The sequence below is a fragment of the Apaloderma vittatum genome, unplaced genomic scaffold, assembly GCF_000703405.1.
Source record: "Apaloderma vittatum isolate BGI_N311 unplaced genomic scaffold, ASM70340v1 scaffold209, whole genome shotgun sequence".
NCBI lineage: Eukaryota > Metazoa > Chordata > Aves > Trogoniformes > Trogonidae > Apaloderma > Apaloderma vittatum.
The window spans coordinates 1-14,141 of NW_009735546.1; the positions used below are offsets into that span (position 1 = coordinate 1).

At 41.0% G+C, this 14,141-nt stretch overlaps 1 protein-coding gene across 1 annotated transcript in view; it reads left to right on the plus strand.

Moving 5' to 3' along the window:
- Positions 1-3,538: 3,538 nt before the first annotated feature.
- FBXO15 (F-box protein 15) overlaps positions 3,539-14,141 on the plus strand; it is a 22,710-nt gene continuing 12,107 nt past the window's right edge. The window contains exons 1-4 of the mRNA XM_009876603.1: positions 3,539-3,579; positions 6,749-6,853; positions 12,249-12,491; positions 12,765-12,974. Of these exons, the coding sequence (XP_009874905.1) occupies positions 3,539-3,579; positions 6,749-6,853; positions 12,249-12,491; positions 12,765-12,974 (599 nt within the window). The remainder of the gene's footprint in view (positions 3,580-6,748; positions 6,854-12,248; positions 12,492-12,764; positions 12,975-14,141) is intronic.

Sequence of the window (14,141 nt, forward strand, 5' to 3'; positions counted from 1 at the left end):
CCGGCCTAAGGAGAGGCCCTCGGGCAGAGTTGAGCGGAGAGTAGGGCTCTGCCTCCACAGAGCTGCTCGCTCGGCCTTTTGCACCGGGGCCACGGTTTGTTCTTCACCCTTAGCTTCTGTCTCATCTCTGGGAAACCCCTTCCACCCACCTCAGGGCTCTGGTTTCCAGCTCTAAACTTGCCGCAGGTGGGACCTGCTCGCCTACGGCCCCGGGGCTCGCCTCTCCATCCCCCCGGCCCCGTGGAGGCGAAATGTCTTCATGGAGGTTACGCGGCTCGTGATGGGGAACACCGGCATTGCCGGTTGTGCAGAAGGCTAGGGTGTGCTACACCGTTTCTGCCTGGGTAGTGGGGCTTAAACTTGGGTGTGTGCTTGAGCTGCAAGGAGTTTTTATTAAGTTAGCAGTTGCCTGCCTGCAGTGCCCTAGCTGGCTTGGTGGGTAATGGGCGTGTGTTCAGGGTGGTTAGGCCTTTGTAATAAATGGGAGGATTTCACTACAGAAGATGTGATTACCTTAAATACGAGTTCATCTTTTTTTTAGCGTTGTCCCACAAGCGGCGGCTGGGTGCAATAAGCCGGATTTACACACAGAGATATTTATGTAGTGTTTACACAAAGATGAGTGCTAGGTGCTAATTCCACAAAGCTAGCATGCCACAGAGAGCAATTACAACACATTTGTTACATGATTAGTAAAAATCCACCTAAATTTACTGTAGTGGTCAATAATTACCTAGCCCTTTTGCAAGCCTGTCTTGCATGCTCCTTACAGGTGGGTGCAGGCACTCTGTCTGCATTTTTCTTTCTTGGTTGGATTGAGTCAGTGGTCACAATCTCCCCCTCTGCAGCCTTTAACTTCGGCTGACTATGTTCTTTGGCAATCGTTCACAGTTTGCTGGGGCCGGATGTTTGCTTTTTATCAGTTCTATTTAGTTTTTCTTCAAGAAAGATAGTTAGGAAGGCGTGCATTTATACAAGTAACTAGCTTAATCAGTAAAGGCATTGAATTAACATGCTTTCACAATGTAATTTTTGATCAATGTTCCTCCTTAGAAGACCAGGGTAGGATATTTAAGGATATTAATTTTAGGATATTTAAGCAGTCTCACTACAACCTAAGCATTAATCCAGAAGAAAAGTTGAGAAAGCAGGTTTTTCAACTAAGCCACTTGTACAACCTTGGGTTTTATAGCTGTTCATTCCTCCCACTTTTTAACCTGTAAATGGAATGGATAATACACACTGTTTTAAAAGACCTTGGCATTGTTAGCTGGGGGAAATAAAAAAACCCAAAACAAACCAAAACCCGGATGTCAAAATATCACTTAATCCCCAGGTATTCTTTAACATTTGGAGGAGGAGACAGGTTTTGTACTTTCTATACATTATTTGAAATAGATTTGCTTCCTGACTAGCGAAAACCCAAAGGTCATGTTGCAAGTACTACAGGGTATGAAAGTGAACATACTGGTACAAAATTGGCTGCCTTAAGTTGAAAGTTTGTGAAACAGCAATTGAGTTGGTTGCGTCTCTAAGCAGTTACTTGTTACTAGAAGACTCTGAAGAGGGGGAGTAACAACTCGATTTTTAGCTTGGGCAGGCAAGCTTTGTCAGTGTGCTGTAAAAGCATTTTTTTAATCATAATTTCAAATTTTAACACACATAATACTTGAAAAAATAGTTCATGCAATGGGCTTGCTGTTGTTTCTTTATACCGTGAGGTTTTTTTTTTGGTTTGGAAAATGCAGAAATTCAGTACTTTTTTTGAAACAAAGCTTACAAAAGTGGTAGATACTACATCAAATTTTTCAAGGCGTGTGTAGGCCACATTTCTTTTGCTTCAGAAATTCCGTTCTGGGGTTAAGAAGAGGGGGATGCAAGGAGGGGTTAAATGAGAGCAAGAAGGATTGAATAGTGGCAATGCAGGTTGTACTTCACCAGGCAAAGTGTGTTGCAAAATTCAGGTTCTAGCTCCTGAATTGCTCTTGTACCTGGGATCAGTGTAAGTGTGTCGCTATAGGGTATGCCCAAACTTGGTAACTTTGTGCTTTCAGCATAGTCATAGGCAGAATATCTTGGGACGTGCTGCCCAGAAAGATCCGGAAGTGGTAGTTCTGCTGCTGTTGAGCACGGTTTTTGTCTCTAAGTCCCCTCAATGGCTTTTGAAAAATCCAGTTTGCTAACAACCTCATCTCATCATCTCAGTGTACTTCTTGAGAGTAATATATGAGTAAAACACCTAGTTGACTTTCAGGGTGTATTTGATATACAGTTAGTCTTGTAGTTGTTAGTTTTGTTAGTCTATTGGTGGTTGGCACCCCAGCTGAAATGTGCATGTCTGTTTGTATTATGCATATAAAAATTCCAAGTAAAACTTCAGAGGTTGTTTTTACATAGCACAGTTAAGAATGTAGGTCAGAGTTATTTCTTCTGATTTTCTTTCTCTTTGAACATAAACCAATCTTACATCAATCTTAAATCAAGAACAGTGTGCATTAAATGTACGTGATGCTTCAAAATTAGGTTTTTATTTTTCCCAGCATAGATTGGTTGCTTAGAACCCCAGAGTTGGATTGACTAGGTGTTGGAAAGTCAGCTGGGAATACAAACCACTAAGAGAAGGTATGGGGAACTCTGCCTCTTTGGTGATATCGGTGGGTATGAAGTGTGAGGATTTGATTAAGACTGAAACTCCATGTGAATACTTCTGTGTGGTTAATGATTGCATTTGGAATTACAGCTTACAAAGTTCTTACCATCAGAAAACTTGGAAAAAAATGTGTTGCCCATCGGACTGTAGGAATTTTTTGATGTTAGAAAAATGCAAAGTTGCTTTCTTTAATAAAATAACTCATGTACAAATTGTTACGTGTTAATGAGCAATTCTCATCTTGCCTGTTGAAATAACACTTAGACGCAGAGTTACTAGTATTTTAGCAGGGGAAAATCTGAAATCAAATGGGAAGTTTGTTTCAGATGTGATTTTGTTGTGTAGTCTAGGGAATTCTTTCTAAGCCTTTTCTGTTACTGAGGAAGTTTCGAGGTACTGTTTAATTTGATATTTTTTGATAGCTTAGCAAAGTTGGATGGCTCTCTGGAGTAATATTGCAAACCACAAGATTAATCAGTGAGTTTGACTTACTGCAAGGGCTGTCTGATGTTAATAGATCTTTACCGGATTCAAACTGATTTGGTGGTGTGGCAGTATTCCCTTCTGACTACTGTGAGAGATTTATCATAGGAGAGACAGACACCTCCGAGTTTAAATCTGGCATCTTCCTGATGTCAGGTATTTTAACTTGTTGATAATTGTTTGAATTTGTCAGCTGATAATAATGATTTATCATGTGATATATTCCCTGAATCCTGTTCCAGTTGAGAGGTCGTGTCTAGGTGTGCACAATATGCCTATTTCTTAATTTTGTGCTCATGTGACTCCTAACAGCTTTTCCTTTTTAGTAATAGGTCAAAGAGCTTTGCTGCCAGGCCTGGAGAACGTTCTGAAACAGCAAATGCTGAAGTTAAAAGTCCGTATTTGATGCCTTCCATGAACCCAAAACTTAGTTTGTGCATTGAGAGGTGAGTATGTCTTCAGTTTAGGAGTAAAGAGTGCACGCTGTTGTCACATCCAGACAAATAGAATCGTAGAATCATAAAGGCTGCAAAGGACCTTTAAGATCATCAAATCCAACCTACAGCCCTACACCACCCTAACACTAAACCGTCTCCTGAAGTGCCACATCCAGCCACTTTTTAAACACGTCCAGGGATGGTGACTCCACCATCTCCTTTGGCAAGCCGTTCCAATACTTCACCATCCTTTTGGTGAAGAATTTTTTCCTAATATCCAATCTAAACTTTCCCTGGTGCAACTTGAACCCCTTCCGTCTTGTCCTGTCGCTATTCACTGGGGAGAAGAGGCCAGCACCCATCTCACTACAGCTGCCTTTCAGGTAGTTGCAGAGAGCAATAAGGTCTCCCCTCAGCCTCCTCTTCTCCAGGCTGAACAGCCCCAGCTCCCTAAGCCTCTCTCCATAAGTCTTACCCTCTAGTGCCCTAATCATTCTGGTTGCCCTTCTCTGTACCTTCTCCAGCACCTCAATGTCCTTCCTGTGCTGTGGAGCCCAGAATGCGACCCCTGGGTTTGCTTCGGATTGTAGCTTAGATTCTGGATTACTGCAGACAACTTAAGAGGTGCAACTACACCAACAATGAGAAAATGTAAATGATTTATTGGGCAATGTGTAATAAGCAATAGCTAATGAAAAGATTGTGTATTAGAGAGAAGCAGAATAGTTAAGAGAAAGGGGAGAGAAAAGAGGAAAGAAGAGAGGAGATAGAATGATCATCACCCTGGATTCCAGTGTTGTCCAGCATTGTTTTCAGATCCAAGATGATGGGGTGCCACCTGTAGCTTGACAGGTTGCGTTTTTATAGTGTTCAGCACATCTAACCCCCTTCTACAGGTGGAGTCTGCATTAATTTCCACACAGGTGCTGTGGCATCTTCCAGAGAATTCCTTAAATGGGTTGGGAGGCTGCTTTGGGAGTCGCTGGTGGTCCTCTGGGGTTTGAGCTGCCCTGTAACTTGCCTGACTGTAGGTGTGGTTCAACCATCATGTTGTTCCATTGATATGGTTCAGTGAAGTCAGTGAACATAGGACGGAGACAGACCATCCCTGCAGGGGCCTATTCCCGTGACCTCCAGGAATCAGACCCAAGTGGCAAGATAAGGACCATGGCTGCTTGAGACATCTTTCTTTACAGTCTCTCACAACCATAAGCCATCTGTTGACTGCTTCAGTTATGATGCTCATACCTTTGAGATTTACATGTCAGATTTTCTGAGTTGAAAATGAAAGACTGGCTTTTCGGGACTACTTTGTGATCCTGTGTTGACCTGATATTGTCAGTCCTGGTTTTCCTTCACCTCTCTTAAGTTCATACAAAATATGTAGGTTTTCCAAGTCTCAAAGCCTTCAGCAACTCCTTTGCTAATCATGGGCTGTGATGTTCCCTGAGAATAAGATTGCTACTGTATTACTTAAATAAAGGCCGTTTTGGGATGAAACTTCTGATGTTTCTCCTGTTGCTTTGTATAGAGAGGCTTAGGATGATGGTGTGATGAGAGGGGAGGAATAAAGCAACTGCTGCATATTTGCTGCAAGGTAAATGTTTCCCTCCCTGTTTGGCAGTGAAAGGGCACTTTCAGTATAATCGTGAGTTGTTTTCTTTTTTAAAATCTGCTATGTTTCTACAAAAACCATCTAAAAATATGCTACATGAAAGATTAATTAATTTTCTTGGGTTTATACATTTTGTAGCATCTTATGTAGTCATTTTTTTGTTTTCCATTGGATGGCCAGTTCAATCCCTTATGCTGTTAGCTTGGTGTGGAATACAAGAAAAAAATCCATTCTATCAGCTTCCTTTAAAGAAAAATAATATAGTTGTAAATACTACTAATAATAGTTGTAAAAACTGCTGTTGAGAATTCTAGATCAAGCATATTGTTGTAGCTAATTTGCAGCTTTTTAAAGGATCACTTCTTAATTCTCTCTGGAATAAATGAAGTAGCTGCTTTGAGCTTAGATTGTTATTTCACATAACTGCAAGTTTTGGCACAGTTGCCTCTACTAGTGCAACTAAGATTTTGAATTCTAATTCCAGACTTGGGAGAATTAGCATTATTATAATCCTCTGCTTGAAAGCTATATACTTCTTAAATAAAATACTATAAATCAGAAAGTGTTGTAAATGACAGTAGTAAAGGGACAAGAGACACAGCTGAGGTGTTGACTTTAACAGCAGCTTATATTTTCAGTGATGGTTTTGATGTCAACATATTGCTCCAAAAAGAGAATAAAATACATCTCTTTTAAACTCTGTGCAGTTACCAGATGCTCCTTGAAGGTTATGAGGTTTCTGCCTGTTAATACAAAAAAATCACGGTAGCTCCTCTCTGGATTATGTTGTGCTTGTATTTAGGCTGGCATCTGCATTTCAGGAAGCAGTTACCACATGCTCCTTGAAGATTATGAGGTTTCTGCCTGTTAATACAAAAATCACGGTAGCTCCTCTCTGGATTATGTTGTGCTTGTATTTAGGCTGGCATCTGCATTTCAGGAAGCCTTACTGTTGTACAGAAACATTACTGATCTCAAGATGCCACTCAGGTCTTATTTTGAAGTTCAAATCTTTCTCTTGACATAAATGAGAAGTGTGTGAGACCCCTGAGCACACATGGTTTGAAGATTTTGTTGAGGTAGAGCATGATCCTGCTGTTTGACTGGGGCATTTCTGTCCTGGTGCTTCTTGAGACCTGACAGCACAGTCAGGAGAGTGAGTATGTGCTGTGCTGGCAGATGCTGGTGGTTGTGCACTAAATGTTAAAATCGTGGTGCAAGTGGTGAGAAACTGAAGTTGAATGAGGTAGTTTCATGTCAAATGGAGTTGAAGTTAACAAAGCGTACGGAAAATACAAACCAGTAACTTTTCATGTAATTGAGCTGTGCCACTTCAAATTGTTGTGGTGACTTGTTTTAAGCAAATGTCTGGCATCAAAGAGAGAAATCAGAGTCCAAACTCTGGAAATTAGCGCTTCAGCTGACTTTTGATTTGTGTATTTGCAAGCTGGCAGTTTCCGTATCTCTCGTTCTGCTCTGGTTTGGAAATAAATTTTTCTGCCATTGTCATTTCTGGAGTTTGCAGGCAAGTCTAACAGTATTTCTCTTTCTCTTGTGTCCCAGCATGCCACCAGAAACGCTGATGAAGATATTTTCCTATTTGGATGCTGCGTCCCTGTTATCTGTTGGTTGTGTGAATAAGCACTTCTATCAGCTGGCCAGTGACAAGTAAGGAAGAGGGAAGCGTAAATGCTCATCTTAATCGTGCAGCAGTTGAGTTTACCTGAGTTATGAGTCTTTCTAATTTACTTTCATTGACACCAAAGTACTAATGCGTGTACCTACTGGCAATTACTCTGCTGAAAATGTACCGCACAGCTCACACAGTACGTGTTGTATGGAATTACAGCTGTACAAGCCCTGTTAAGTTTACTGTGAGTTAGGAGGCGAAAGCTGAATACAGCATTTTCCAGTTTTGCTATTAGCATTTATTTTGTTGTAAAATTTGCATATATTTGTTTTTATTCATATGCACCTGCACAGGCTTTTTGGCTCAGGCAATCCTTAGTGGTTGTAGCCAGTAGCTTTATTGCATTGTTATAACTTTCATAATTTTGAAGTTCTACTTATTTAGCTCTTTCATCAGGTTTTTGCAAAGGATTTGATTTTGTCAAGTGATTCCCTAGTAGATTTTATCTGTTGCTTTTTCTCTCAAATCTTGGTGACTTCTAAATGAAAACAGAAGGGGCGAAGATACATTTTTTTTTTTTTTTTTTTTTTAAGCAACTGCTCATGCAGAGTTCACAAATTGCTCCTACCGGTGTCGTGATAATTCTGTGACAACACAATAACTAGGATGTCTGAGTATTCTTTTTTACTAGGATTCTGCTGCATTAGTGTTGTTTAAATGAGAAAATGTCTTCCTATACAGGAAGCAGCTGCATCTGGTATTCATCCAATTTCTCACTGATTTGCCAAAACTCGTACAGTGAATCATTTAACATCGCTGTTTGTGCCTTTAGAACTGATGAATTTAAAGGAAAAGTGTGAGAGACCGATAAAGCCATGTCTCAAGTAGTCTGGGCCTTCCTAGCAGAAAAGCCTGGCACTCGCCCGTGTTGTGCTGGGGGAAGCTTGTGGAGCTGGCTTGGCCAGTGTTGCCTGACAAGGGTGTGGGGCCTCGTTCGGGCACCTGAGGGAGCAGCAAGAGGTTTCCTGAGCCTGGTCAGTGCCCGTCAGAGGCAAACAGAGCTTGGAGTTACAGCTGCAAAAACAAAAGGCTCAAGCAACGGTCACACAGGCAGAGGGAGGGGTAACCCCCCTCAGGGGGACCTCTGCCATCCCCTAGACCTTTTTCTGGAAAATTCCTAAAGGAGAAGGCAGCATGCTTGGTGATTTTACACAAGGGGGGCAAACAGAGCCCTGGCAGGACGGGTACCTGAGTGTATAAAAGGTGAGTGCACCACAAGGTGGGCGAGATCGGGCATCTTCAAAGAGTTCCAGGGCCTGTTGGTCATCACGGGATCATAGAGTGGTGGTACCTTGTTCTTTCTTTTTCCGTTTCTATCTTCCTTCTCATAACATGAAAGGGTTATCTGTTGCAAGGCCTGTTGACACAGATGGTGATCTGTTTTGAGGCTCATTGATGTGGTCCTTAAGTGGGCACTTAAAGTTGGTGGTTGTGAGCAGTTATGGGTCATTTTTGTGAGTAAATAAAGTGGTGGTCAGATCCCTGGTGTCTTTTCACTTTAAGCCCAACCTGGGAATCTGCAGATTTGAGTCACTGCCCTGAAAGTTTGGGACGTGGTGGGGGGCTTAAGCCAGATTCATTTTTTGAGGCTATTGGTAGGTGCACATAGATAAAAGTTGCCTAGTTGACACAAATTATATAGTTTAATATGCGTTTTTCACTTCAGAATAGAAAGGTAGGGTCAAACTGTTCTGGCTGTTCGACGGAAGCCTATTCATCTGTCTCCCATGCAACAATGTCCAGTTCCATTTTCTAATCTAAACAGAATTACTGTATGTGCACAGATGGGATTTAAGGAAGAGATACTTTTCCTTATCTAGGAGACTGACTGGTTTAGTGGGATCAGGTCACTTTCTGCTGGATTTCTATGGACCTTCTTGAGTCTCTAAATCTTGTTCTGAGTCAACAGAAGGTTTTAATTGAAGTCGTCCCTGCCTGTGTCTGTGACAAATGTGATCTTGGTTTTTAGTAAGAGCACAAGGATATTTCTGCTGTCCTGGATATACAGGATACTGTCTTTAATGCAACAGGACCAGCAGTTTTTCATCCTATTGTATCTGTGCTGCCTGATTCAGTGCTTTGTCTTTGCGCTCTTCACATAATGGCTGTGCTTACATGGTTCCTTGTCTCTGATGTTTTCAGTGTAACTGTTGCAATGCAAGGAAACGTTTCTGACCCCCCCTCACCTTTTTGCAGCCCCCTTGTGCCAGCATGTATATTATTCCAGCCTTCCTGTAATGCAGTGTGGAGAGCTCACACGGATGGTCTGTCTGAAAGTCAGAGGGTTTTGATCACCAGCATAAAGTACTCATGTGAGAGGAAGTGAGATGCCAGAGCACAGGGGAAGCTTTTTGCCTGGATCTGTTTTGCCAGATCTGTTTTGTGGTCAAGGGATGATTGGCAGTGGTGTGTGCCTCATGCTGGCATCTGCATTAGCAGTCAGAGGTTGGGTTGGCTTGTTGTAACAATGTCCAAGGACAGGCTTTGAGCTAAGTGTTGCACTTAACACCTAGAGGCAAAAGTGATGCATATTCTGCTGTGAAAGAGGCACATTCTTGCTTCCCTGCTGGATAACTTTTTGAATTGTCTGCCCTGAATTCTTCAGAAGTTAAGAATGAAGGGGTAGTGATACCTCCCTAAACACCTGTGATCCCAAGTCCCCTTTTTTGTCCTCTGTCTCTGCTTCCCTGCTTTGACTGGATTTTTGAGTTTCTTGAACTGATTTCTCATCTGTTTGCACAATGTTTTTTGGGGAAGGGAAGAAGCAACGTGTAACCAAGAGTGAGAAGGGTGGTAGGTATTGGTGGCAAGTCTGTCTTCATTCAGTTCATGTTTCCCAAGACCGTACCATCAAAATGCAGGAGATGCCCACTGCTAACCCTCGTCTTTTCAGCATCATGCAGCCAGATGCTGAATATCACTCACCATGAAAGAAAGGAGGTCTGTCCTGGGAAGGGTTTTCTACTTAACAGGAGCCGGTTATAGAAGGACATCTTACTGGACTCTTTTGGCTGAATAAGACCAGTTGGGTGATACACAGCTCAATTTTGCCTGATGATGGTGTGTTAAGGACATACTCCTCTGTTTTCATTATCCTGCGCTTCTTAGCTGCTTTGAGTTTACTAAGAACTTCCCCCCTCCATCAGAAATGTATCTGATAACTGGGTTGTCTTTTCTGGTCTCAGAATTTGTGTTACTTCTGAGGTTGTTCTTCGTAGAATCATAGAATCATTAAGGTTGGAAAAGACCTCTGAGATCATCAAGTCCAGCCACTAATGCTGCTCTACAAAGCTCACCCCTAAACCATATCACCCAACACCACATCTAAACAACCTTTAAACACATTCAGGGATGGTGACTCAACCGCCTCCCTGGGCAGCCTATTCCAATGTCTCACTACTCTTTCTGTGAAAAATTTTTTCCTACTGCCCAGTCTAAACCTGTTGCAGTTTGAAGCCATTTCCTCTTGTTCTATCACTAATTACCTGTGAAAAGAGACCAGCACCAACCTCTCTACAGTGTCCTTTCAGGTAGTTGTAGAGGGTGATGAGGTCTCCCCTCAGTCTCCTCTTCTTCAAACTGAACAGGCCCGGCTCCTTCAGTTGCTCTTCATAAGATTTATTCTCCAGGCTCTTCATTGCCTTCCTGCGCTCACTCCAGCAGCTCAATATCTCTCTTGTATTGAGGTGCCCAAACCTGAACACAATACTCAAGGTGCATCCTCTCCAGTGCTGAGTACAGGGGGAAAATCACCTCCCTACTCCTGCTGGTCACACTATTTCTAATTCAAACCAGGATGCCATTGGCTTTCTTGGCCACCTGGGCACATCAGTAACAAAGAGCTTGGCTTTCAGCATGTGAGGAGTTATTCTCAGCAGCTCATGAAGTCAGAGTGGGTTTTTTTTATGGGTACGAGGCAGTGTGGGATGGATTCAGTCCTTGAATGCTTTAAGGAGGGGCAAAATGTGTTACAAAGCACATTAGGGTAAGTTTGCCTGAGGATAAGTGAGGACTGGTAAAGGTAATCTTGCTGATAACTGGTAGAGAATTTGGTTTTGTTGCTATTTATTTTCTTTAGTGCAGTTATGTAGAATGTGTAGCTAGCACTTTACAATTAGAAAACTTATTTGAAACCTTTCTTCACAGATTGTTGTTTGAATTCTTGTAACTTCTTGTACTGAATATTCCCTGAACTGTCCTAGAGATACTGGGGTGAAGAGCGAAAATATGACCTCATATTTTTCCTAACAGGAAGGAGATGAACCCATGCTGTTGCATGTTTCTTTGATGTCTTCAAAAAGATATCTGTTCTCTGAGCTTTTCCAAAGAGAGTGTAGAAGGGAATGACGGTGGTAGCACCACCAAACACAGATAATTCTAAATGTTCTTGTCCATCTCACTTTCATCTGGATCTGTGCGAGAAACTTGCCAGATACAGATTGTCATTGCTGAGTGAGAGGTATTAAACCACTTTTTCTGCTAGCTGACAATGTATGAGAACGAGACGTTGTTTTGAGGTGCCATTTTCAAAAGTAACTTTAAGTCGGTTTTAGCTTAAGTTGCTGAGTATGGCCGTGCTGTCTCTGAGCTTCACCCTGGATCCTATATTTTGAGGAAGGCAAGACTTACTTTGTCTTGTTTCCTTATGATAGTATTCTCTCAGATATATACTGTTTGGTTTTGGTGTTTTGTTGGGTTTCTTTTGAAAATCTGCTTCAGTGAGTGTCTGCAAAGGAGGGAGCAGTATAAGTGGAAGAAAGGCTTTTTAAAAACCACATATGCTAACGTGTTCTCAAGAGGCATACAACAGTGGGAAGTTCCCAGTATTTGATGATCCTACTTTCTGGAGCAGCAGCCAAACATTTTCTGTATATGTAGTTGAGATGCTTACTGACCTTACTGGCATATTCTAAGAGCTAACTGAATAATTTTTTAAATTTTTTTTTCTATGGTAGAGCAGAAAGTTGTAAGTGGATGTTGGTAGGTTTTATCCAGAACAAGAAATGTGTTTGGAGATTCCATATTCTTTGTGATAACCTAGTAAGGCCATGAGAAATGGTATTCTCTAGCATCTTCTGCTTCCTGAGTCTTCCATGTCTGCACCAGGGAAACTGACGTTGTATGAGCTGTTGGAAGGTCAAAATGGGGAAAGTGTACAACCATGTCTTTGCATTTTCTTGACCTAATACCTAGGAGGCTACAGTTTTTGGTCTTAAACTTAGTTTTAGAACAAACCCAGTTTGCTGTTAATCTAGGATTTGTATATTTTTCTCCTAATATTACTGCTCAGTGGTAGCTGAGACATGCATATGAGAGTAAGTAAGTAACAGTTCTTGATATTTGTGTGGTTTTCCTTTTAATTTTTATTTTCAGTGGAATCTGGCTGAAAATCTATTCCAGATGTTTTCAACCCAAAAGGACAATTTGGAAACTGAAGTCTGAACAAACAGAAACTGTTTCTGTGGGCTGTGCTGCTCTACATGATACAAAGCCTGGGTACTGGAAGAAAGAATACATCTTCAAACAAATAGCTTCTGTCAAAACTAGAGTAATACGACTTCTTAGACCTATAAATCCTTATACAGGCCTTCCATGTAAAAACAAAGAAGCTATGAAGTAAGCAATGTCTTGTCACAAAAGATGTTTATTTGAGAACAATATACAGAATGTTAATGGATTTGGGAATGCTAGGGGCATGGAAATAGAGCTATAGCATGTGTGTCATAATTGGAAGATACAGTGATAGCCTATAAGTGACCTAGCCTGAGAAACATAAGTAGCGGTTAATAGAAATTTGAAACGTCTGTTGGATATATAGTTTTAAGTTTTGTTACTTTGAGAATCATTTTTTTTAAACATTCCTCTCGCCTCTCAATTTCTAAATAACAGAGCCTCTGGCTTGAGTTGGATACTTGTTCTAAAGGACAAAAATGGAAAGGAACATGTAATGGAGAAGGCAAAGCTATCGTTTAAGGATACATCTGTTACTGTGCTTTGGCACAGTACAGATTGGCCTTGCTTAGACATCCTGTCAAGCCTAAAACTGTTTGGAGTTACACCATTGCTTCTTGACCAAGGCAGAGCTCCCATCAAGAATGGGTGAGTTTTAACATAGGATTTTTGAGGAGTTTGTGTAACTGGGTGATAATATGTCTGTAGGAGCTGTCTGACCTTGGTCTGACGTAGTAAGTTAATTCATTCTTAAGGCCTCTCTGTAGTATTTCTTCAAACACTTGCATCCTTCTTTTCAGTGGTGGAGCTTATTAGCAAGAAAGAGATATAACCCAGAAAGCTTTGACATTAATTCATACGTTAATGTGGTTACTGGCATGCAAGATATGTACTGATAGGTCCTGCCCTGGAAGTCTCAGTCTAAGGCATAGATAAAAATGAACGTGAAAGGCACATCTAGAAGAATTTTATGTGAGACATTTAAATTGGAACAGATCATCAATGTTTATATGGCTACAATCAGGTAATTTATGTTACTAACATACTTTTCTATCTGACAGCCATAGCTGTGTATGTGAACTTAGGAAATGTTGTGTACAGCTGTATGTACCACAGAAGTATGCACATATGAAAAAAAGCAGTCCACAGCACAACGTGGGGATAGCCGTTTTGGCTGTTTTGTAAGATTTGCAACTTAAGTGTGTACAATATTTTTCTGGCATTGTATTCTGAGAAAAGATGTATAAATTGAAAGTGCATATTTGAGGTAGGTGTGTGTTTGGTTGCTGTCAAGGAGTTTTCCACATAGCTGGATCTTAGGTATCATTTGAGTATATGTAGTATTGGCTATGAAACTCCTAGCAGTAGAGCTCTGAAAAGAAAGAAATGTCGCTTACCTACAAAAAAACCAAACACGGTTCCTCAAGCAGAAGCAAATTATTTGTCTGAAAAAAAAATAAAGAGAAGCCTTTCATGTAAAGTCAGTTAAACAATCCTGTAGGCAAATGATATGTGAGCTGTAGTTGATTTTAGCAAGATGATTCATATGTAGGAAATAGTAAAAGAAAACTTTGAAGCAGTTTGTGTATTTATTTCACAGAATTACAAGTTTTTAGAGCTTGTGAATATACATGAAGGTAATGATTTCACAAATACCAGAATGTTACTCAGAATGTTAAAATTACAAAGAACAAGTGCAAGGACTTTGAGAAAGCCCCTGTATTCATACCAGGCTGTTTGACTTCACGATAGAAATGGTTGATGTCCCATCCCTGCCCCAAATCTTAGGGTTCAAGGTAATGTGACGACATTCCT